This window comes from Macaca fascicularis, chromosome 3 (assembly GCF_037993035.2).
Source record: "Macaca fascicularis isolate 582-1 chromosome 3, T2T-MFA8v1.1".
NCBI lineage: Eukaryota > Metazoa > Chordata > Mammalia > Primates > Cercopithecidae > Macaca > Macaca fascicularis.
Genome location: NC_088377.1, coordinates 148,793,346 through 148,819,080, shown reverse-complemented (window position 1 = coordinate 148,819,080; position 25,735 = coordinate 148,793,346). Strand labels below are relative to the sequence as shown.

Sequence of the window (25,735 nt, the reverse complement as noted above, 5' to 3'; positions counted from 1 at the left end):
AGTTTGAGACCATCCTGACAAACATGGCAAAACCCCGTCTCTACTAAAAATACATCCATTAGCCGGGCATGGTGGTGGACAGCTGTAATCCCAGCTACTTGGGAGGCTGAGGCAGGAGAATCGCTTGAACCCAGGAGGTGGAGATTGCAGTGAGCCAAGATTGCACCACTGCACTTCAGCCGGGGCAAGAGTGAGACTCCGTCTCAAAACAAACAAACAAACAAACAAAAAAGTTACTATAGTCCTGAATGTTTAATTGTGAAATATATTTGTAAATATGTACATTGTAAAACAAATTATTTTCTTTTTCTTAATATAGAGTTACGTTTTTATGGGAGGTTTTTTAAAAAGATATTTACAGCCTGATACAATAGCATTTAGTTCTGTGCAGTTTTAAGTTAGTTTTTAAAAAATTTTGTTTCCACAGTCCAGAAAAGGCTTTGAAAGACTCACTACAACCCTATGAGGCTGCTTATCTATCAAAATCCTTATCTCGACTCTTCGATCCTATCAACTTGGTTTTTCCCCCTGGTGGTCGTAATCCTCCTTCCTCTGATGAACTTGATGGTATTATTAAAACTATAGCAAGGTACGTATTTTTTATATAGCGGCATGCCATATAAGATGACTGCCATATTTGTTAGTGATATATGATAGCAGTACATTTTTAATTTATTTTCAAATTATTCAAGTAATTAGGCCCACAATTAAGAATTTTACAGTAAATGAGTGCACGCATAGTAAGTACTTGAGATTCCAATTAATAAAATAATTTAAATACCTTAGTCTAAAAATAGTCTATTATAATTATTCTGTATCTTGCCAAGGATGCAAAGTAAACCTAGCTGTTTATACCATAGTAAATTTCTTACATTATACAAGAAATCAAATACAATAAATGATTTTATAAATTGAGAAACTAAAACATACAGGTTAATTTTTTTTATCCTAAACTCCAGAAAGTGCTTCATGGCAGAAATAAGAATATAAGTTTGATTAGCTTGCGTTTGCTATTTTAAGCTTTTTAAGTGAATGTGACAGCTTTTAGGACTCTAAAAAGGGAGGATATCGTAGCAGAGGTGCCACCTGAATGCCTGCAGACAATGTAATTATATACTGTTGGCTTTAGACACTTATTTAAAAGTTGTCCAGACTAATTTGCAGTTGAAATTATCTGTTTCTGTCATGACTAACAAGTTGTCATAATAATAGATCTGTACGTTTGAGATGGATATTTTAAGGAATAAAAAATAGTATGAGACCGAGGTCTAAATTCTTTTAAAGATTTGAAGATGGTGATTCTGAGGTATGGAAGAGTAAGACTAAAAAGCCACAGGTGGCCAGGCATGATGGCTCACGCCTGTAATCCCAGCACTTTGGGAGGTGGAGGTGGGTGGATCACCTGAGATCAGGAGTTTGAGACTATCCTGGTGAAACCCCATCTCTAGTAAAAATTCAAAAATTAGCTGGGCCTGGTGGCGCATGCCTGTAACCCCAGCTACTCAGGAGACTGAGGTATCAGAATCGCTTGAATCCGAGAGGCGAAGGCCGCAGTGAGCCGAGATCATGCCACTGCACTCCAGTCTGGCTGACAAGAGTGAGTCTCAAAAAATAAAAATAAAAAGCCACATGTATAATAATATACATAAGCATATCTTTTGCTGCAGATGTACCTACAAATTATCTAGATTGCCCAGCATCTTGGTCTTAAATCTCTCCACAATTGCCTTGATTTTCCAAAGTTCTGACTAGGTCCTAGTAACTTGATCTCTTTGACCTGTTTATGTAAATATTTAAGAGGAATCTCTCCCATTCCTCTATGCAACTGGACAATGCTATAATCAAATATAATCTACAGCTGGAAGAATCTTGCTTATGGTAGTGTTTAATAAAATTTAAAAGTGAACATTAACAAAATTATGTCTCAATACTATATGAAAGTGCATTTTTGTTATACATAGTATGCACTAGTATTGCTTCAAACTCTTTCAACTTCTTTAGAAAGAGAATCTGGTAAGATTTACTCTACTACTTCAGGGACAATAATTACTTTTCTTGCTTTCCATCTGTATATGGGTTTCTATATGATTTTTAATTTCTAGTATTCTTTCCATGGTCTTTATAAAATACCTTTTTTTTTTTTTTTTTTTTTTTTTTTTGGCAGTCAGATCAAATGCCCCAGTTAATCCAATGTTAAAGTTGAAAAGAAGCATGACAAAAAAATACTTTAAGAATCCGAATTTTAAAAATTTGTAATTATAGACCTGCTATGCTTTTATATTATTTAAAAAGCTACTCTATTCAACCTAGCATGAATTGGCATAATTTCTAGAGAAACTGAGTATATATCATGTGTAATTTATATTTTTAGCCTGTGTCCGTTCCAGGTCATCATTTCCATTCAAGAGCTGTCATTTCCTTGCAGATGTCTGTGATATGCAATGCCTCTAATTGCACTTTGTCAGTCTTACCAAGAGTGCGACTCTAAAAATCTGTACACGATTTACCCCTTTAATGACAGACTGAACCCACATATGACATGCTTTTATTAATGAGAAACTGGTCATTAAGGAAGCTGTCTCCAGGCACATTTTCCTAATGCTGAATTTAGGTGGTAAAATGAAACAATGCAACCAGTTCTTGGAAGCAGTGAAATCTATAAAAAGAATAACCATATTGCTTATTGGGTTTGAGTTTTTATCTTGCTCTTTACTTTGTTGATGAACGATGGTGCTAATATTTAAAAACTGTTTTTATTTTCTCCAGTGAACTAAATGTTGCTGCTGTTGATACAAACCTCACATTAGCTGTGTCAAAAAATGTGGCAAAGACCATCCAGTTATACAGTGTAAAGTCAGAGCAGCTTGTAAGTGATATCCTTTATCTGTAAACTTTAATGATTTTGTTTAAAATTATTAACTATATAATACTTGACTAATCATAAATATTGAATTGACTATTCATTTACTTCCATTTTTACTGTAGTGAAAGTTTATAACTTCCCGATGAATTTAAACTAGAAAAAAAATTTCTGTTAACAAAAAAATGGCCCTCCTACACATTGTCAGTACACTTTCAGAAGACAGGCAAGTTTTATAAGGTTTCTTTTTTTAACGCATGTGCCAATTAATGGGCTAATTATGTATTTTTAAATATTTAAATATTTTAAATAATTTACATAAATTATAATTATATATGATCAATCAAATTTTCCCTTTTGTGTGACCACTAATTCCATATATCATTCATGCATGGTCACCTAGTGTGAAATTGACTTGAACTGTTAGAAAACTGTTGTAGGAAGTAAAGTACGTAAAATTTTAGTAGAAAAATGTTTATTTACTTTTTAAAGATTCCAACCTCAGAGCCTGGGAGTTTAACCCTAAAATTATTCTATTTGAAATAGCTATAGGCATGCATTTAAAATAATAAGTACATAACTGAATCATAATCTTAATTCTATACATTAATGTTTTAAAGTTAAGCATACATATTTCACCAGTATGTATGTATGCTAATTGAAATTCAAACAAAATAAGACTTCAATTTTTTTTATTGTTATTGATAGACTAATTTTAGACAGTGTATCAAAATCTGATTGTCTCCACTATCTTTAGAGTGTTAGCCAACTACATTTTCAGTTTATCCTCTCTAACTGTTCCCAATTGAAATATCATAATAAACAAAATAATCTACTTTTACCTATATCCAAGTTGTTTCAGTTTGTTCTGTGATAATTTTTAGGGTAAGTTGATGACATACTGAAGGACTTACATAAAATGATCCTTGGAGGTAACAGTCATGTTACGAGGCTTCCTACTTTTAGTTCCCATGGATGGCCAGATTTTGTTTGCAAATATGGTACAACTATTTTCCATTCAGTTGATCTTGTAGTCTTGACAAAATCATCTTACAAGCATCTTTTTAAGAACTTTATTGAAAACTAACCATACAGAGATATGGAGGCTCTTGGTAGGAAATTACTATGAATTTAGATTAGTAATTTTTCTCTCAATCTGTGTTTAAAGATGCTTTATTATAATGTTCATTGCTTCAAAAGCATGGTTATTGCTATAAATAAAATTCAGTATTATATCTACTGGAGTTCAGTGTAATTACTGACAATGCCAAGACCTGAAGTTAACACCATAAGAAAGACCCAGCATATATATAGAAAGTACCTTGCATTGAGAGTACGGAGGGACAGTGGTAATGGTAATATGTACTTCAGTTAACATAGTAATGGCTTAGATGAAATAAAAATATATCTACAAATGTTTGACTGAGTTGATACTGTTGATCAAATTGTTGGTGGCTGTAAATTACTTAAGCCTACCTAACGTACCTGCAGTGTTGAAGGCTAACAGAAAATCATTGACATTTTTTGGTTTTTAATTGGATTATTTCTTTTTTTATTAAAGATACTTTTATTTTTCAACTTTCATTTTAGTGTATAAGGGAAACTTAAGCATTAAATAAGATTATAAAAAGCATATGCCCTATTTTTTAAAATACATTATTGACTAATGTCTTAAGTAACAACTTGCTGTGATTGTTCATTTCTTGGCATTTAATAACACTCTTCTACTCCTCTATGTTTTAAAATTATACCTGTTCTTTAATCTTTACAAATATTCCTATTCTTTTAGAATAATTTGACTGAAAACATTTAGAGGAAAATAGCCAAATAGTCTTTAGTGGAAGAAAGACTTGAAACAGATTTTTGAATTGGATAACTACTCTGCCTATAAATGGAAATGTTGACTTGAGATTTGGTACAAAAACTAAATCAATGAGTGGGAGATTCTTTTCAAAGATGAAAAATTTAAGCTTCCAATCTACAAGATTAAGAAGTGACAGAATCTGTTGTTTCCTGACTTTCTAATGATCGCCATTCTGACTGGCATGAGATTGTGGTTTTGATTTGCATTTCTCTAATGACCAGTGATGATGAGCTTTTTTTCATATGTTCGTTGGCTGCATATATGTCTTCTTTTGACAAGTGTCTCTTCAGATCCTTCACCGACTTTTTGATGGGGTTGTTTGTTTGTTTGTTTTGTAAATTTGAGTTCTTTGTAGATTCTGGCTATTAGCCCTTTGTCAGATGGATAGATTGCAAAAATTTTGTCCCATTCTGTTACCTGTTCACTCTGATAATAGTTTCTTTTGCTGTGCAGAAGCTCTTTAGTTTAATTAGATCCGATTTGTCAATTTTCGCGTTTGTTGCCATTGCTTTTGGTGTTTTAGTCATGAAGTCTTTGCCCATGTCTATGTCCTGAATGGTATTGCCTAGGTTTTCTAGAGTTTTTATGGTTTTAGGTCTTATGTTTAAGTGTTTAATCCATCTTGAGTTAATTTTTGTATTGGGGTAAGGAAGGGGTCTAGTTTCACATTTATTAAATAGGGAATCCTTTCCCCATTGCTTGTTTTTGTCAGGTTTGTGTAAGATCAGATGGTTGTAGATGTGTGACGTTATTTCTGCAGCCATTAAAAAGGATGAGTTCATGTCCTTTGCAGGGACATGGATGAAGCTGGAAACCGTCATTCTCAGCAAACTAACACAGGAACAGAAAACCAAACACTGCATATTCTCACCCATAAGTGGGAGTTGACCAATGAGAACACATGGACACAGAGAGGGGAACATCACACACCAGGGCCTGTCAGTGGGTGGGAGGCTAGAGGAGGGATAGCATTAGGAGAAATACCTAATGTAGATGACAGGTTGATGGGTGCAGCAAACCACCATGGCACGTGTATACATGTGTAACAAACCTGCACGTTCTGCACATGTATCTCAGAACTTAAAGTATAATTTTAAAAAAAAGGAAAGAAAACAAAAGAAAACAAAAGAAAAGAAGGAAGAGAGGGAGGAAGGGAGGGAATGAGGGAGGGAGGGAAATCAGATAATTAATGGAATGTTCAAGCAGTGAGATAAAGGAAAGCTAGAATTTTAAGCATGCTTTCAGAAAGAGTGACTTGAAAATACAGCCTGAAATGTACATTGAGCAGCTTTTCAGAATCTGAAATTTATTTCCCTAAAGATTAGTTATAGAAGTTTCTTGGCTACTGAAACATGTTAGTATACTTAATTATAGCTTTAATTTGTATCAGGAGAAAGACTTATAAAAGGTTTTTTCAAGCTGATTTTTAATATTCTGGGATATAGTAGATTACAACATTAAATTATATGTAGAGTGCATTATATACTTAATACATCTGAAATTATTTTTATGATTACCTATTTTTTTCCCTAAGGCTTTTCTCTTACTAATCACCAAAGGTATGTGTTATACAAACCTATATCTCTGTAAGGAGAAGTCCTTCGGTCCTTCTGAATCCAAAGCGGTACCAGAGAATTTATTTTTAAAGTGAGGTTGGGCCACAAAAATAACTACCGTCATTAACCTTTATAGTGAATCAGGGAATTGTGCCAAGCCATTTATATATATTATTTCATTTATTTCACAACAGTCCCATTAGATGGAAGTATTACTGTCCACCACTACAAAATGTAGAAATTGAAGCTGAGAACAGTTAATAGCATGAGTAATATCGACTACTAAAATTAGAATGCCTGGAAGCAGGTGTTGGCACTAGCATTCAAATCCAGACCAGACTGTAAAACAAGCTTGTTCAACTCGCCTTATTTTTTACTGTTGTTGTTCTCTTGTGTTTTGTTAGGCTTTTAGCAGCCTGAAGCCATGATTTTTAGTTTCTGTCTCTAGTGCTAAGCGGAAAAGTATGAGTAAGGGACTTTACTGGCCCAACCAGAAACAGAAACTAAGAACCCATGACTGTATTCTCTCCCATGTTCACCTCTGCACCAACCTTTAATGTTTTCTTATTTCTGATCTGTAGCTTATATATAAACATAACATCTTTTTTATTTAAGAAAAGTTACATTGTGTTATACATATTGTTTTGTGAATTGTTCATTCATTTTACAGTATATCAAGATGTTAATATATGCGTAATATATTTTATTTATGTATAGAATAGTTTATTTTACTTCCGTGCTCTTAATGTATAGTTAGATGATTTCATAGTTGAATTTTGAAATAGTAGGGATTTAGCATTGAGGCTTCACATCTGAGTTCTAAGCAATAGGATTTAGTTCCTCCAATATGTATTTAACTTAGTATGGGTCATGTGAATATCAGCTTTCTAGATGCTCTTTTGTAAAAGTGAGATCAAAGTTTTTTAGATTTTCATTTAAAAATTCTTATTTGTCTTGACAGCAATTGTGAGTTTATAATTAACTAAGTAGAATTTTGTGTTTCAAATCCACATACCCTATAGGTGTAATATTACAATATTTTATGACTGAACTGAACAAATTATTTAATGGTGATATATTGGGGATTTGTTTGTATAGTCTGAAATGTGACCTTTAGAAGAAAAGGTCCCTAGACCTTACAGTGGAAAGTTTGGGGGTTTTTGTTTGTTTTTGAGATGGTCTCACTCTGTCACCCAGGCTGAAGTACAGTGGCATGATCATGGCTCATTGCAACCTCCACCTCTCAGGCTCAAAGTATCCTCCTGCTTCAGCCTCTGGGCACGCCAGCATGCCTAGCTAATTTTCTTAATTTTTGTAGAGATGGGGGTCTCGCCACATTGCTCAGGCTGGTCTCGAACTCCTGGGTTCAAATGATCCATAGCCTTGGCCTTCTGAAGTACTGGGGTTACAGGTGTGAGCCAATGTACCTAGCCACAATGGCAAGTTTTAATTGGTATTTTCCTTATCCTCTGTGTGTTAAAAGGAAACTAAAATATTAGTATATATTTTATTGGCACCTTTAAAATTTATATAGGCTTGTAAAGTTTTTTGATATCAATTGTGGAGGCAAATATATTAATAAGTATTCCTTTTAAAAACTGAAGGGTATTTTCCGACACTAACCATTATTTGATGGTTCCAGGGAATGGCATCTAGAATCTTAGTGTAAATGGCAAATGTTATGAACTGTGAGAAAGGAGATTGGCATTTAATTAGGTTGCAGACCATTTGAAACAATAATAGGAATGACATTTAAGGGGAGGTCTCAACTTCAATGCAGATCAGTAGCTGTGTATGAGGTCATTAGTTCTAGACACTAAGGTTTTATTTTAAGACTTTGTAAATATGCACTTTATTCTTCATATAATTTCATAAGTTGGAGACTTGACATTCCTATGATGGAAAAAAGCATACATGTGTGATATTTAAATGATATAGAGACATGAGCTCAAATATGAGTTCAATTTTTTTTTTTTGCTTGTTTGTTTGTTTTTAGTTTTAAAAGTATTGGCCAGGTCTGGTGGCTCATGCCTATAATCCCAGCACTTTGGGAGACTGAGGTGGGCGGATCACCTGAGGTCAGAAGTTCAAGACCAGCCTGACCAAAATGGTGAAACCTCATCTCTACTAAAAATACAAAAATTAGCCAGGTGTGAGTGCGCGCCAGGAGAATCACATGAACCCAGGAGGCGGAGGTTGCAGTGAGCTTAGCTTGCACCACTGCAGTCAAGCCTGGGCAACAGACTGAGACTGCATCTCAAAATAAATAAATAAATACAAGTATTATTTAATGGAGATTTTAATGTCATCTACATGGGCTGTCACCCCGTATATTATTATATGGTAATAGCTTATGTTGTTAATACAAAAAAAAAACACACAAAGGAAATATGAAATCACTTGGAAGAGTTTTTATATTATGTGCAAACAGGTGAAACAAATCAGTTTTGTCTTTTTGACCAAATGCACTTTCACTGTAATACAAACACAGCACACCAATCCCTTTAGGTTACCTGGGTAGCCTCTTGATCCTTTTTTTTTTTTTTTTTTTTTTTTAAGAGAAGGATCTCACTGTGTTGGCCAGCTTGGTATTGAACTCTTGGCCTCAAGCAACCTCCCACCTCAGCCTCCCAAAGTGAGCCACCACGCCTGGCCCTCTTGATCCTTTAGATAGCCTTCCACTCTTTGTTACCTCTCTTCTTATGTTGGACTGTTTTGGGATTACTTCATCCTTTCTTCAAGATAGCTTTCTGGCCTGATACACTGGCTATACCTATAATCCTAGCACTTTGAGAGTTCGAGACAGAAGGATTGCTTGAGCCCAGTAGTCCAAGACTAGCTGGGGCAACATAGTGAGACCCTGTGTCTACAAAAGCAGAAGAAAAAAAGATAGCTTTCTGACTTGCTTCTCAGACCTGTAAGAGCTTCATTTTCCGGGGGCTGTGGCAAATCAATACTAGACGAACTGTCAGGACTAAGAGTCAGTAGATCATATTGAAGACAGAGAGCAATGACAAATAATATTTTCAAGAGAAAGTAAAAAATTTGAAATTGTTAGTTAAAGCAAGTCAAAGTCTGTGTTAGTTATCTGTTGTCATAAGAATGCTGTGTAACTGACAGCCGCTGTTGACATGGGTGACACGCAGTAAGCATTTTTGCTCATGCTTCTCAGGTCATATGGGGACTAGCTAGGTGGCTTTACTGAGGTTGGCTGGGTTTACTCACAAGACTGGCTGGCTGCTGTTCTAGGCTGGCCTTAACCATATTAAAACTCTGCTCTGTTATATGTATCTCTAATCCTGCAGCAGGCTATCCTGGGCCTGATCTCATGATGAAGACAGGGCGCAGGAGAGAAAATATTCCCATAAGTCTCACTCACCAAAACAACCCCTCCACAGTACAAAATTAAGTAGCAAAGAATGTACATACAAAGTAGGTGAAGAATTGGGACGAATTATGCCATCTATCACAAAGCCAAATTGAGAGCATGTAACAATGAAAAAAGAGAGCTCATGAACCTTTTTAATTTTAATTTTTAATATTTAGAGACAGGGTATCGCTACATTGCCCGACTGTTATGCAGGGAGTATTCGCAGGTGCAACCAGTGTTCTCTAAAGCCCCAAACTCCTCGGCTCAAGCAATCCTTCTGCCTCAGCCTCTCAAGTAGCTGGGACCACAGGCAACTCCACCACACCTGGCTGAGCTTTTATTTTTATTCCCAAAGATGTACGCTCCCTACTTGAATCCTAATGGTGTGTTTTTGCTAAATTTTTATGTCATTTGATACCACCTTCACTGCCAAAGAAGAGAGAAATTCATTGCTATGGTAATTTACTTAATGATTTCAGTTAATGTTAATATTACTATAAAAATCATAAGCCTTTTTTCTATATGACTTTTAAATTATATATGTTGACCTCTTATCACATTTTCTAATTGTCCTAAACCTCTTTTCATTGCCACAGGCATATAATATTCAAACATTTTTCCTTTTCTTTTTTTTTTATCTTTCTCATTTAAAATTTTTTTTCTTCATTCCAGAATATGAAGTTTTTTAGTATCTGAGTAAATGGAATCCTCCATACCCACCCTAGAAAATATTAGTATTAGAAGTTTGAAAAGAAATTGGGTAATTGAATCTTGCACCATAATTTTTTACTGCCATGTTATCACTTCAATACCATCAAGAAGATTTTTGAAATATGTTGTTTAGTTTTTCCAGATGTTCTCATTGAGAGAATTGGTCAATTACATAGTCAATTTTTTACTGGGATTGGAAGTCCTAACACTATAGAGCTTTTATATCTGTTGAAGCATATTAGTGATCAAGTAGAGCTTTTAATCCTACCCTTTTCCAAGGTATGAACTATAATTTAATGCCTTCGTGTATGCTTAAAAATTACGCTATTTGAAAGTATATTTCTGGGAGATAAAATTGTCAACATTTAGTCAAAGTTAGGCTGTGGTTTACTTAGAGCACCCTCCTTCCTAGCATACACCCACATACAAATGCATATCACATTAAAGTTATAGCTGTACTCATAATAAGATTTAAAGAAAACCTGCGTTTACTGCCCAGGGCCGCTATAGGCATCAACCTAGTGCGACAGACAGCAAGATTGCCTTGCAAATGGAACTAAGGCCAAAACATGCTTAGGAACTACATCTGCAGTATCCCAGTGTGACACCAGCTACCAGCATTAGATACAGTTCTGAATTGGAGACCTGCAGTAATTATATGGAGGGAGGCATGATTAATGGGGCAACTATAACTACCCCTCCCCCAACACATGTATTAGGCACAAACCCAGAATGAGGAAGACTTCCTTTTAAAAATTAGGATGCAAACTAAAACTCTTCATTTGAATATAAGCAAGCTTGTTTGAATCTTAGAAGCTATGGATTGTCTTTGATTATCCTTTGCTATATCAGACATGTAGCACACTTTTGAGCAGCTTTTATTCAACTCACTAGTATTAGGTTGTGCCCGTTTAGAGTATTTTCTGAGACATATCTAAAAGCAAAAATGGTGACATGGAAAGATTCTCTCTGTAATGGGAATTAAGAAAAATCCTCTGTCTCTATCTCTTAGAAAATCTTTTTAGCATATTCAGTATCGTAGGGCAGGAATTGATAATCTAGCAATGGCAATGGGTTTAGGGGATTTGTGGATCCTAGGAAATTATAAAACTTACAAAACTTAGTTCCATTTGTAAGTTTTATGAAAACAGAAGTATTTTTCAAAATATTTTTGAAATTGTGAACCCCATATATCTGAGACAGGTCTCAGTTAATTTAGAAAGTTTATTTTGCCAAGGTTGAGGACTTGCAGAGACACAGCCTCCGGAGGTCCTGACGACATGTGCCCAAGGTGGTCAGAACACAGTTTGATTTTGTACATTTTAGGGAGTCATGAGACATCAATCAACATATGTAAGATGAACATTGGTTCTGTCCGGAAAGGCGGGACAATTCAAAGTAGGGAGGGAGCTTCCAGGTCGTAGGTAGATAAGAAATAAATGGTTGCATTCTTTTGAGTTTCTGAATAGCCTCTCCAAAGGAGGCAATCAGATATACATTTATCTCAGTGAGCAGAGGGGTGACTTCCCTTTAGCTTAGTGATTTTGGGGGCCCCAAGATTTATTTTCCTTTCACAGAATTTTCCTGGGAAAATGCTCTAACAGATTTTAAAGAGGCCTGTGATTCTTCCTCCTCAAGTAACTGAAAGTTATCTGGAAAATCCCCCAGGTATTTGAAAGTTAAACAGCAAACATTTAAATGATCTATAGGCCAAAGAGGGATATTTTTAAAAAATATTTCGAGCTAAATAAAAATGCAAATAGAACAAATGTATTAGCATTTGTAGGATGCAGCTAACTCAGCAAAGTTCAAATCATTAAATACTTTTATTGGGGAGGAAAAAAGATCTCAATCAAGGATCTAATCTTCTACGTTAACAAACTAAAAAGAGAGAGAGGAAAAAAAGAGCAAATTAAACCATAACACATAAGAAGGAAATAATAAAGATGAGAGCAGAAAACAATCAAGTTAAAAAAAAAATAGAGAACATGATTAAAGCCAAAAGCATATTCTAGAATTATGATTTTAGTAAAATCATTGTATACAAGGTATCACTGAAAACCACCTATTTCTATCTACCAGCTACAAACAGAAAATAGAATTCACTGTATAAAAGGCTATTTACAATGGCAGCAGAAAATATCAAATTCCAGAATTTGATATTTTCAAATTCTAGGAATAATTTGACAAAATATAGGCAAGACTTTACACTGAAAACTATAAGTTGTATTGAGAGAAATTGAAGAAGAATTTTTTAAATGATGGTGTATGTGCTATTCATGTATTAGATGACTCAGTATTATATGGAGGTTGATTCTTCTGAAATTGATCTATAGATTTGATGTAATTCCAATAAAAATTCTAACTTTAAAAAAAGTTGATCAGTTGATTGTTAAATTTTTACAGAAATACAGAAATGTCAAGAATAACCAAGACACTTGTTTTAAGAGATGGAGTCTTGCTCTGTTGCCCAGGCTAGATGCAATGTCATGATCCTTGCTCACTGTAGCTTAAGGGATCCTCTGCCTCAGCCTCCCCAGTAGTTGAGATTTCAGGCATGAGTTACCACACTTGGCAATCAAGACACTTTTTTAAGAAGAGGAACAATGCAGAGCGATTTGCTCTACTAGATAAGAAGACTCATAAAGTTATAGTAAAGGCCAGGTGTGGTGTCTCACGCCTGTAAATCCCAGCACTTTGGGAGGCTGAGGAGGGAGAATTACTTGAGATCAGGAGTTTGAGACCATCCTGGGCAATTGAGTGAGATCTCATCTCTACCAAAAGAAAAAAAAAAGTTCTAGTTAAGATAATGAAGTATAAAGTATTATCACAGGTATAGAAAAATGGAACATTGAGAGAGAAACAATCCCACATATAGACAGTCACAGTATATTAAAATTCACACTAAACAATTAATTTTACCAAACAGCCACTTTTCTCCAGTTTAAACATCAACTGCCTAAAATAACATTACCAAAACTAAATGTAGTATATATTTTGGAAGTTTGGAGAAAATGAAGGAGTAAAGAGGTGTGTGTGTGTGTGTGTGTGTATGTGTGTGTGTGTGTAACATCTTTCTTTTCTTGGGTCTAGATTTTTTATGTTCACTTTTGGTAATTCAAAACATAGGTGAGGCTGGGCGACATGGCTCACACCTGTAATCCCAGCACTGTGAGAGGCCAAGGCAGGTGGATCGCTTGAGCCATGGAGTTCAAGACGAACTTGGGCGACATGCGAAACCCCATCTCTACTGAAAATACCAAAATTAGCGGGATGTGGTGGCACATATCTGATGTCCCAGATACTTGGAAAGCTGAGGCAGGAGGATCACTCGAGCCCAGAAGGCGGAGGCTGTAGTGAACCAAGATCATGGCCACTGCACTCCAGTAAGAGTAATAGAGGGAGGTCCCGTCTCAAAAAAAAAAAAAAAAAGCATATGTGAGTACTATCTTTGCTAAGAACCCAAGAGAGAAAACTTTTTGAAAAAGTTTATGCCTTTCAGTTCTGTTTCAATTTTTACCATATGTAAGATTTTACAAGAAGGAATAATTTGATTAGTATTCAGAGGGACTGATCACAATGAATGGAACTGAAGAGGCAAGTCCAAGTGCCTAAAAAGGCAGTAGCAGCCTGGCAATTATTGAAGCAATGTGTGTTCTGGACTTTGGTTATACCACCATAAAATGATACCTTCAACCCCAGATCCTCTTGCTTATAAGCCTGGACTCTTGAATACTGACAGACTTAAAACTGATTAAATGCTCTTGCTTTTCCAGAATTCCTTGTGACCCAGTCTGACATCCTTGAAACTGTGTAACCTTAACCCTAGATCCTGCCAGCTCTAGCAGGCTATAGTAAGGGCTTTGTCCTTCACTCAGAATGAGAGGGAAACTATTTAATGGTTGAATGCAGAAGGAGGAAATCTAATGCAAAAAGGAAGGGTTAGAATGCAAGAAGTAATAATAAGCACAAAACATTGATAAACATGTAGGTAAATCTAATCTTTAATTGCATAAAATTAGAATAGTGACTAATATGGAACATAGAAGTAAGATGGAACTAAAATACAAGTCCACATTAAGGTATAAAATGAGGAAAGAGTGATGGATATTAAAGCATTTTAAAATGCATGTCATTGTTCAGGATTAAGTTGAATATAATTTTTTTTTTTTTTTTTGACATGGAGTCTTGCTGTCACCCAGGCTGGAATACAGTGGCATGATCTTGGCTCACTGCAAGCTCCGCCTCCTGGGTTCACGCCATTCTTCTGTCTCAGCCTCCCGAGTAGCTGGGACTACAGGCACCCGCCATCACGCCCAGATAATTTTTTGTATTTTTAGTAGAGACGGGGTATCACCAAGTTAACCAGGATGGTCTCGTTCTTGTGACCTCGTGATCCCCCCGCCTCGGCCTCCCAAAGTGCTGGGATTACAGGCATGAGCCACCGCGCCTGGCTTAAATTGAATATAATATTAACAATTATGACTACTGAAAGAATAGAAATAGAATATGTAACTTAGAATTAAGTTAATGGAAAAGGGTAAAAAAGGAAACTATCAGCTGAGTAAAAGGCTGAAAAATATACAGAAACAAAAGAGGCAAAAATTGAATCATGACAAATAAGAGAAAGTTTATAAAAAGGTAGTAAAATAATTCCAACAAATGCATCACTGGTCATAATAAATATAAATATACTAAACTGGCCACTGACATTTTTCGATTTGCATAGAATCAATGGCTGAATTCAGCTTCGTGTGACATACCTAAAATATAAGGACAGATAAAGGATGAAAGTAAAGGAATGGAGAAAAAATATTTCAGGCAAATACTAATCAGAAGAATGCTGACAACGATATTAACATCAGACAGAATAGACTTTAAGTCAGAAAGCATTATTAGGGATTGTGAAGGTCACATATTGAGAAAAGGAACAATTTACTAGGAAGGCAAAGAATTATGATATACGTTACAAAACGGCCTCAGACTAATAAAGCATATGTGGATAGAATTATAGAGAGAAATGGACAAATCCACTATCAAAACGAGAGACTGTGGTGGGGAAGAGGGTCAGTCAAGCCACATTGGAATTATATCCTTTAAAACTACTTCTCTTGAGATACTTTCTCAAACTGTTATAGCCATTTATGGCAAACACAATTATAGAATGACAAATATAATAGTGCCATGTTTTACAAAATGAATTCCTGCTTTCAATCAGGTAATGAACCTTTTTTCCTGGTTTTACATTGTAAACATTAATATTAAAACCAATATACAGAAAGAACCTAATTAACTTGGAGTTCAGTAATACACTTTTTTATTATTAGGACTTTAGTTGAACTGAAGATTATTGTGGGACTATATATAAAGAATTTCTTAGGCCGGGCGCGGTGACTCATACAATCCCTGCACTTTGGGAGGCTGAGGTGGGCGGATCACCTCAGTTCAGGAGTTCAAGACCAGCTTGACCAACATGAAGAAACACCATCTGTACTAAAAATACAAAATTAGCCAGGCGTGATGGTGCATGCCTGTAATCTCAGCTACTAAGAAGACTGAGGTAGGAGAATTGCTTGAACCCAGGAGGCAGAGGTTGCAGTGAGCCGAGATCGTGCCATTGCACTTCAGCCTGGGCAACAAGAGTGAGACTCCATCTCAAAAAAACAACAAAAAAGAATTTCTTACTACGAAAAGTAATAATGCATGTAAGAGTACAGATTTAATTACATTTAAAAAAATTTTTTTTTAAATAGAGGTGGGGATCTCACTGTGTTGTGCAGGCTGGTCTCCAACACCTGGCCTCAAGCGATCCTCCCACCTCAAGCTCCCAAAGCGCTGGGATTACAGGTGTAAGCCACCATGTCTGGCCCTTACCCCAGTTATTTTTTTTTTAATTGTATTGATTAATTAGGCATTAATACTAGGAAGCTAGGATTTTAGTTATTCTGTATCCCTCAGAGTAATAAACTGTCATTCTTTTTTGAAATTCTGTAGTTTGAAGTTTAGTTTGTACTATAATCAAATTACTGTAAATCAAAGAGGCCTTATTCTCTACATTTCATGTAGATATGAAGGATTTTTTAAGTTGTTAATAAATTACTTACAGTATTCATTATTGGAAAGTGGGAAAATCTCAGCATACCTGAAAGTGAACAGTTCTTTCTTTTTCAAATAATTAGAAATATGCAGACTTATGACTCTAAATTTAATTAACAAGGCCAGTGTTTAGGTCATTAGTAGGTAGAAATTCTATCTGCTGTTCAAAAGCTTAAGACCCTTTCAAGAAAAATAAAAGCTCTTAGGGAGGATAATAGATTTGATTAAATGATTCATTCTTAGCAAATTGTGTTTGCATTTCTTACCCCCTGTATTGCCAGGTGGAGGTTTTGACAGGAACATGGAAAATCTAGAGAAGGTTAATGAGAAAGTTAGGTTGAGAAAGGGGCTTTGTGTAATGGGAATTGGTGGTGTTTGAGCAACAGAGCTTTGAATTACAAAGCTGTATTTTATTCCTGTGTGTTGTTCATGTTCATCTCTCATGCATAAACAAGACATGATTTTGTTTCTCACTTTTCAGTTATATATTAACTGTTCAAACTGGATCCCATCTCTAGCTATCATCTCTTTAATAACAGATTTTGTGTGAAGATTTAGTCTGATGTTAAGATACAACTTTACCATTGAATCTGTTCTATGGTTCAATTATACCTGTCTTTATTTTGTAAATAGCTAGTAAAAACCTCTTTTTTAAATTGTCAAATATTTGATAAATTTAACAGTCTAGGGTATAACTAAGAACCAAGAAGGCAATGAACTCATTCTCTGAACTGCTAGAATTGATGTTACAGTGTCCATAAACTAAAGTACACACATGTAACTCATAGGAAAGTCTCCCAGCTTTAACATCGTTAGTCCTCTGGTTTCCCACTTCAAAGCAAATTAGACCAAGATGAGGGAAGAATATCAAAAAAAGATCAAAAAAGAGAAAGTTTACACCTTAGGAATAAGGGGAGGACTCGTCAAATCACTAAAATTTAAAGAAGAATAGGAAACACCAAATATCAAAAGAGGTAGTAATCTAAGTTTGTTTAATGAATGAAGGGGAATGCAGCTCTATATACCCTACTAAGCTCGGATAAAGTCACTAAAAGCAGAGAAGAGATGTAACAGCATAAACACACTGCTCAAACACTAGTGAACATTTATAATGGTTAACCTAAGTAGAATTTGCCTTCTTCAGGTCCATGTTCTGTGTATCTTATTTATGAAACCAGGAAAGTGTGACATACACTGTGGGAATATTTTCTTGAAAATATTTTCTGATAGTTTTAGCACTCAAGAAAATTAGTTTCTTTTATTTTCAAAGTTTAGTTAGATTGATGTGCTGGGAAAGTGACAAATTGCTGTGTGAACCTACAGATTTGTCCTTTCCTATACATTTTCAAAATTGCCTAATAGACCCAACCTTTCCCTTGTTCTTAGATATGTCGGGTTTTCCAATTTCTCCGTTTTATAAATATAATCTTTGTGTATAAACTTTTCTGTATTATTTTCTTATGATACATTTTCTGGGGTTCGTTTTTGGTTTCTGTTGTTGTTTTGAGACAGGATCTGGCTCTGTCACTCAGACTGGAGTGCAGTGGCACAATTTTGACTCACTGCAACCTCAGCCTCCTGGGCTCACACCATCCTCACACCTCACAAGTAACTGGGACCTACAGGTGCGCACCACCACACCGAACTGATTTTTGTATTTTTTGTAGAGATGGGGTTTTGCCATGTTGCCTGGGCTGGTCTCAAACTCCTGGGCTCAAGCGATTCTCCTGCCTCAGCCTCCCAAAGTGCTGGGATTACAGATGTGAGCCACCATGCCTGGCTCCATTGTCTGGAATTTTTTTACAATATATTTCTTACAATATTTTCTTACATATGTAAGGGTGTGGCAATTTTGAGGCTCTTGGAATATATTGCTCCTTAGTATCTCTTGACCTAGAGGATCATTGAACTGTATATCTAAAAACCTGATATGATATAGATCAGGAATTGCCAATAGATTTTATGCCCTGGGTCAAGTCTTAGAGATTTGTAGTCACTGCCTGGAGTGCAATGTTGAGAGACCATAAAAGGGCCACAGTTGATTATTGATGTCTTCTGTATGCATGGGAGTGGGCATAAATAGACCACTAGAAGTGTTTCCTTAATATCTGGAAAGTAACTTACTTACCCTTTTGTAGTTTATAAGTAATCTATAACATATTATTTTGTTCTTTTTAGACATTTTTTGGAGTCATCAACTTTATAACTCCCCACAAATAATTCTTGGATTTTCTTAATAGAAACTTAAAGTTGTCATCCAACTCATCCCTTGAATTGTCAGTTTTATTTCTTTTACTTTTAGTCCTCAGGCATGATGTTTAGGGAGATTTTGGTCATTTCATCTGCAGATTAACAGTTATATAAAAACATTCTTCATGTTATTATAATTATGTAATTTATTGTTTCAGTTATCTAGTCTCATCAGTTATTTCTCACACATTGAATTCACATGCTGTTCCTAATGAGCAGATGTACAGAATTAGAATTTCTGAAGAATATTTTGTTCAGATAATTAAATTTTAAAAAACAGTGTATCTTGTCATTTGCATATAAGAATTATTTTAATTTTTATTTAAGGATTTGTTTAGCATTTGGATTCCCTCTCATTCCTTGCTTGTGTGTGCACGTGCGTGTGTGTCTGTGTGTGTGTTTTACAAATAAACTCAAATGCAACTCTTTTGGTTTCTAACATCTTTCCAGATTGTATTGAAATAGTGTAACATGATTAATCAGTATGTACATTTGTCCTATTTTACAATGTTGAATCTCTTATTGCTCCCACTTTTCTAGTTCCCTCATTCTCAGTGCTTTACAGCCAAGCTGTATTTTTGCACCTTGGTACAATTGTATTCATCTCAAATAAGATAGGCTTTGAAAAAACAAGCATATACAATAAGCATCTTCTACTTTGAGACACCTTGCTGAACATGTACATGAATTAGTGATGTCAATTTTAAGGAGCTTGCAGGAAATGGCTTGAGATAGTAAAGGTTAAAGTGGCTGAAGATGAGTGGAGGATTATGAAGTAGTTGAGGTGCCTACTTTGTACAAGATGCTTTGTTACCACAACCCAAATGGAGCAAAACCTACTCTGTAACTCCAGGCAGCTTCACTGGCATTTGGTTCTCATTCCTAAATGCTAATCTGTTCAGTTGGTCCCTAGCCAGTACTGAGATAGACTAGAGGTTGGGGGAAGGAACCAAGCAAAGGAAAAGTGAAAAGAAAATACGAATAAGACATAGAATTGTCTGGAGATAGAAATATATGGTATTACCATTTTTAAGGCATTTTACAGTTTACATAACATACTTTGGTATAAATTGTATTATTAGTTCCATGTTACAGATTAAGAAATTGAAGCTACACGTCACTCAGCTAGCAAGTGGTAGGGGACAGCAGACATTCTGGGAACATGAGTTTTCTGATTGCTTCTGTTCTTTCAGGGAAGTATACAGCAGAGTCATCAACTGAGAATAAGGAGGAGGGAAGGAGGTGTCGGAGATCAGAGAAATGAGGAGAAGGCGAGGAACAATCTCCTAGGGGCTTAGGAGCATGAATGGGATATTTAACAGTATTGACAGGCAACATCAAGAACCCACCTTGGTTAAGTGATCATAGATTTAAAGTCCAACCAGTGAGAAGCTCATTCAGCTTCTCACATTCAGGCATTGACTTGGTTTCGCCCAGGACTAGAATTTTCCTAAGTGACCATGAATATATGTATTCTTAATACCCTGCCCCGCCTGCTCTCTGAAAACTAATGAACTCTCCAGGCCCCAGTTTAAAGCCAGTATCTCCACAGGTACACTGGATCCCATTTCCTCTCAAGATACCACTCACTGCTGAAAAGATGTCGCTCACTGCTGAAATTGATGATAATGAATAACATAACATAATCTAATCCAGAAAGGAAGGAAGCAAAGACATGGGTATCAGGGACTCCTGCGAGATAGAATAAGAAGGTGGTACATTTGGGAGGTCTAAAGGGGTTACTGAATTATTGGAATTAGAATCAAAGGGATGGCCAGTACAGTGGCTCATGCCTGTAATCCCAGCATGTTGGGAGTCTGAGGCAGGTGGATCACTTGAGGCCAGGAGTTCAAGACCAGCCTAGCCAACATGGCAAAATCCCATCTCTACTAAAAATACAAAAATTAGCCAGGTATGGTGACATATGCCTGTAATCCCAGCTACTCAGGAGGCTGAGGCACAAGAATCACTTGAACCCAGTAGGCGAAGGTTGCAGTGAGCCAAGAACATGCCACTATCCTCCAGTTTGGGTGACAGAGAGAGAGCCTGTCTTAAAAAAAAAAAAAAGAAAAAACAAAGAGAAATGTAAATACATATCTACCTATTGTGTACTCACAGAAATTAAAATTAAAAATAAGTAAAATCAAAGGGAAAGATTTGAAATGGCAGCCTGAGAGTAGCATACTTAAACTCAGATTCGAAAGAGTTCAGTCATTATAATGGCAAGATTATAGAGTGTGACCATGGAAGAAGATAAATGAGTTGGAGTGAATAGTAAGATTGTTGAAGGAGAAGAGGACAAGGAACTGAGAGCCCATTGTATTGGAAGGATCATCTATTTGAAGATTGATTTAATCAAGAAGCAGGGGTCAACAGCAGTGAGCAAACCTAGTGCCCAGATCTTGGTCTCTAATTCCATTTTCCACTAAAAGGAACCAGAACTCTTTGGAGATATGGCTGATGCCAGATAAAAGTATTTCATCAATGTAAATCTGTGAAATTGATAACAACTTTGGTTTTGTAAGAAAATATCCTTATTAGGAAATACACACATTGAAATATTTAAGGGTAAATATAAAAGGCCATAATGTATGTATAATTCAGAAAACAAATTATGCACATTCCTGTATGTGACAGAGAGAGAGAGAGAATACAAATGATAAAGCAAACGGGATAAAATGTAACAATCGGTAAATCCAGATAGAGAACATACAGTATTCCTCGTACTGTTTTTATTTTTGCAACTTTCTGTAAATTTGAGATTACAGTGGCATGGGTCCACTTATACACAGATTTTTTTCAACCAAAGGCAGATCAAAAGTACCATATTCATGGGATATAAAACCTGTATATATAGAGAGCCAACTTTTGCTGTACACAGGTTCCTCAGGACCCACCGTGGGACTTGAATATGTGTGGATTTAGGTGGGGGGGGTGGGTGTTATGGTCCTGAAATCAATCCTCCTTGTATACTGAGGGGAGACTATATTTCCAAAAAAACAAAAACTACGACAAGAGTGGTACTGGAGAGAGATACACGGTCATCCACTTAGCTAAGTGTTGGACTTGGACTGATTATATTCTGTGCAGTAAAATCAGGATAAGCAGCAGATTATTTACATCTCCAGTCTTTTGGAAACTTACATTTTCACTTTGATATTTTTATTTTGTTCTTTGTTTTTGGCATAATGACGTTTCATTTTTAGTTCTTTTATGTCAATAACGTTTTATACCCAAAACTATAATATTCTTTTTATATAGCTTTATAGGTCTTTTGAACTTAAGTCATCTCTTAACCTTCATTTTCACAAGGTTCTCAGAGCATCAGTCAATAACCTTGGAAGTCTGGGATTCTTTCTATGCTTTTTTAAAAAACAGTTTTATTAAGATATAATTCACATATCATATAACTCACCCATTAAAGTGTACAAGTCAGTGGTTTTTAGTATATTCACAGTCAATTTTAAAACATTTCATCACCCCAATAAGCAACCTCATACCAGTTAGCACTCACTCCTCATATACACCACTGCCCCACTGCAATTTCCAATCGACTTTTGCACATATAGATTTGCCTAATCTGGATATTTCATATAAATGTAACCATTTAATATATGGCTTTTGTGGTTGTTTTTTTCACATAGAATAATGTTTTCAGAATTCACCTATGCTGTAGTTTGTATCAGAGCTTTATTCCTTTGTGTTGCTAAGTAATGTTCCATTGTGTGGTTATTCTACATTTTATTTGTCAGTTGGTTGACATTTGGGTTTCTATTTTGTTATTATGAATAAATGCTGCTATGAATATTTGTGTACAGATTTTTGTGTGAACATATGTTTTTATTTCTCTTACATATATCACTAGGAGTTGAGCTGCTGTGTCACATAGTCACTCTGTATCTACCTTTGAGGAAAGACCAGATTGTTTCCAAGCAGCTCCTCCAATTTTACATTCCCACCAGCAATGTGTGAGGGTTCAGTTTTTCTACATCCTGGCCAGCATTTGTTATTACCTGTCTTCCTGATGATAGCATCCAAGAGGGTGTGACGTGGACCTGTCTATACTTTTAAACCCCCAAAATATGATCAGTCCTCAATAATAAAAGATCTCTACCCTTTTCTAGCAGCAAGCATATCTCCTCATTAAATACTGAACACACAAAGCAAATTGAAATAAAATAACATAAAAATTCTTACATATCTAGCAGCAGGCATATCTCCTCATTAAATACTGAGCACACAAAACAAATTGAAATAAAATAACATAAAAATTCTTTCCCTTTCCCATATCTTTGTTCTTCAAAATTGATTGGAGAGACTCTCAAGAGAAGTAAGAGAGATTGGATTTTTAAAATTGTACAGCTAGAGCTTATAACATTTAAATGCCCATTATAGTCAGATGTATATTTAGCATCTGATCCCCCCGCCCCAAGTCTGCCATACCCACTGATGCCACTCACCATGGCCACTTACACTTTCAGAGTGCCTTATTCAGGAGCCTTTCCCCATCCTTACCTTGGCACAGACCCCATCATTTGCTTTCTCTTGGGAGCTCAGTTTCTATTAGTATTAGTTCATCATATTATTGATTAAGTTGGATTTTGTGGACTCTTGTAAGTGCTTAAGCATTATCTTTTTAACATAGTTCTACAGGAAAATAAATATATTTTCAGGTCACCACCTTAGAACACAGCTTGTTTGCAAGTTTGTCATTATCTATGTCCATGAGGAAAGTCAAAATAAATTGGAGTTGTTTAACTTGGTTATGCTTCCTATGTCCTGATCAAGTTTAATTTATCTTTAAATAATAATTGTTATAGAGGATTGGATTAAAATCTGATCAATATGAGAATGGTTGATATATTTTTTCTTAAATTTGAACCATGACAGTTAGAGATAATAAAGCATTCCATGTCCCTTTCCCTAAAACTCATGAATTTAGAAGTAAATTAAAGGTCAAGTGTAGAAAGGTTTTAATACCACGTCTACTGATAATCTATACACAGTATAATTTGGGGCTTTTTTTAATCTATAAAAAATCAAAGTTATACCCTCTTTGCACCATTCATTTCATTAGTGTATTAGGATGGCTGTCAGTTATACATGGGAGTTAGGTTTATTTTTATTTATTTCTCTAACCATCCCCTTTTTCCCTCTTTCCCCTCTCTCTCTTCTCTCCTTTCCTCCTTCTTTATTTGCGGGCTTATTTCTGAGTATTTGAATAGAAAGAAGCCCAGTTGGCAGTTGCCAGAAGGTATTCCTTAGGATTACTATGTTATTATATCAAAATAATAGCACACATGGGGCATTTGGGTCACACCTGCCTCAAGAGTTCATCAGCTGTGAAGTACTAACGGAGCCGTCCATGCAGGACCAATTGTACTTCCACATCCATGTTGTTTTCTCTACACAGATTGCTGGCTTTACCTCAAGTCCAAAGCTTTAACTTGACCTGACTATTTCCAGTTAACATTCTCTTTGTCAGAGGGGCATGAACTTCTCCCCCCTTAAAGAATGTGTGTGTGTGTGTGTGTGTGTGTGTGTGTATGTGTGTGTGTGTGTGTGTGTGAATTATCATTTTGACACATTCTTTCGATGTTGAATTCTTACAGCTCTCCACACAAGGAGATGCAAGTCAGGTGATTGGGCCTCTTACTGAAGGACAGAGAAGAAATGTGGCAGTAGTGAATTCATTGTATAAGTTGCACCAATCAGTAACAAAGGTAACTTTTATTAAGTTTTTTTTACTTAGTTTTAAATTCTTCTTCTTGCCTCAAATTTGGACAGTTTACAAATTGTTATTTAATACTTTGGAAAAGAATACAATGAAAATATGTTGATTATAACATTAAGGAGTTAACTCTTTTAAACAGTCTTTGATTCTGGCCTTCATTGTTTGTATGACTTTTTGTTTGTACATTCAGTTTAAAACACATGAACTGTAGATCCTCAAGTTAATTAAGTTTATTGAGCAAATTATTGGAGGACAAATCATACATATTTCATACTTATTGAAATGTGTAATTTGATATAGTGTGGATGATAGTAAATTATAGCAAAGCTGATGACAGAATAAGAATGCTGAAGCCCTCCAACATGTCAAAAATGTTCTATTAATATCTTTGCGTTAAAAAGTCAGGGAGGAACTGTATTAAAAACTGAATTTTTATGATATAATCACTGATGAATGCTTACAAATAGATAATGTGTATTCATTTTGCTGTTTTTCTACTAGGCATTTAAAAGAAATGGCTGAACCTTAACTTGTTTGCCTCCATATATTATGTCTAAGGTGAACTGTATTGTTAATTACTAAAAAAGCAACACTTCCAAGTCCATCTGTGACTTTGGAGTAGCTTGTGCTTAATTATTCTCTATAGGTCATTTTTGAAATATGTTATAAATAGGAAGATAACAATTTAGAAGACCTGAAGAAAGCTAATGGTTAAATGATGTTCTTGAAAACTTGACTTATAGTATAAGCTTTAATAACTAGATTGTGTTTTAGAATAATTCTAAGTGACTGTTACTCACTTATTTAAAGATTTTAACAAGTCCTTTGATCAATTAGGGGTTTCTAAAAATGTGTATTTTACACACTAAACAAAAGGCATGTTAAAGAGTTATTAACAGGTAAATCTCAGAAATGATGTATTTTCCATTTTCTTTAATCATTACTCCAAAGCACCATAAGCAAGGAAAGATTGTGTTCTATCTAGCCTACTTTAAATGTCTTTATTGATATTTTCAAAATTTTCATGATGTTTGTATTGATTTGTAAAAATTGAAATGCTGACATTTTTATTTTAAAGACTTGTTGGAAATTAGAGTCAGCCTAAAGACATGAGTGAAAGAAATAAGTAAATATGGCTTTATTCTGACCTTTTCCAGTTTAAACTTTATAATTAAAACCTATGTAACATGAATAAAGGAAACCTAGCTCTCAGTATTTATTATTGTTATTTGAAGTATGTATTTTCTTTATAGACAAAATTATTTTTCAACCTATCTTAATAAATACTGATTTT

General features: G+C 35.3%; 1 protein-coding gene across 5 annotated transcripts in view; it reads left to right on the top strand.

Annotated features, from left to right (window-relative positions):
• Positions 1-25,735, top strand: part of COG5 (component of oligomeric golgi complex 5) — a 364,064-nt gene that overhangs the window by 283,607 nt on the left and 54,722 nt on the right. For all 5 annotated transcript variants that reach the window (XM_045387484.2, XM_005550486.4, XM_065541066.1 and 2 more), the window contains 3 exons: positions 428-589; positions 2,767-2,866; positions 24,320-24,430. In XM_045387484.2, the coding sequence (XP_045243419.2) occupies positions 428-589; positions 2,767-2,866; positions 24,320-24,430 (373 nt within the window). The remainder of the gene's footprint in view (positions 1-427; positions 590-2,766; positions 2,867-24,319; positions 24,431-25,735) is intronic.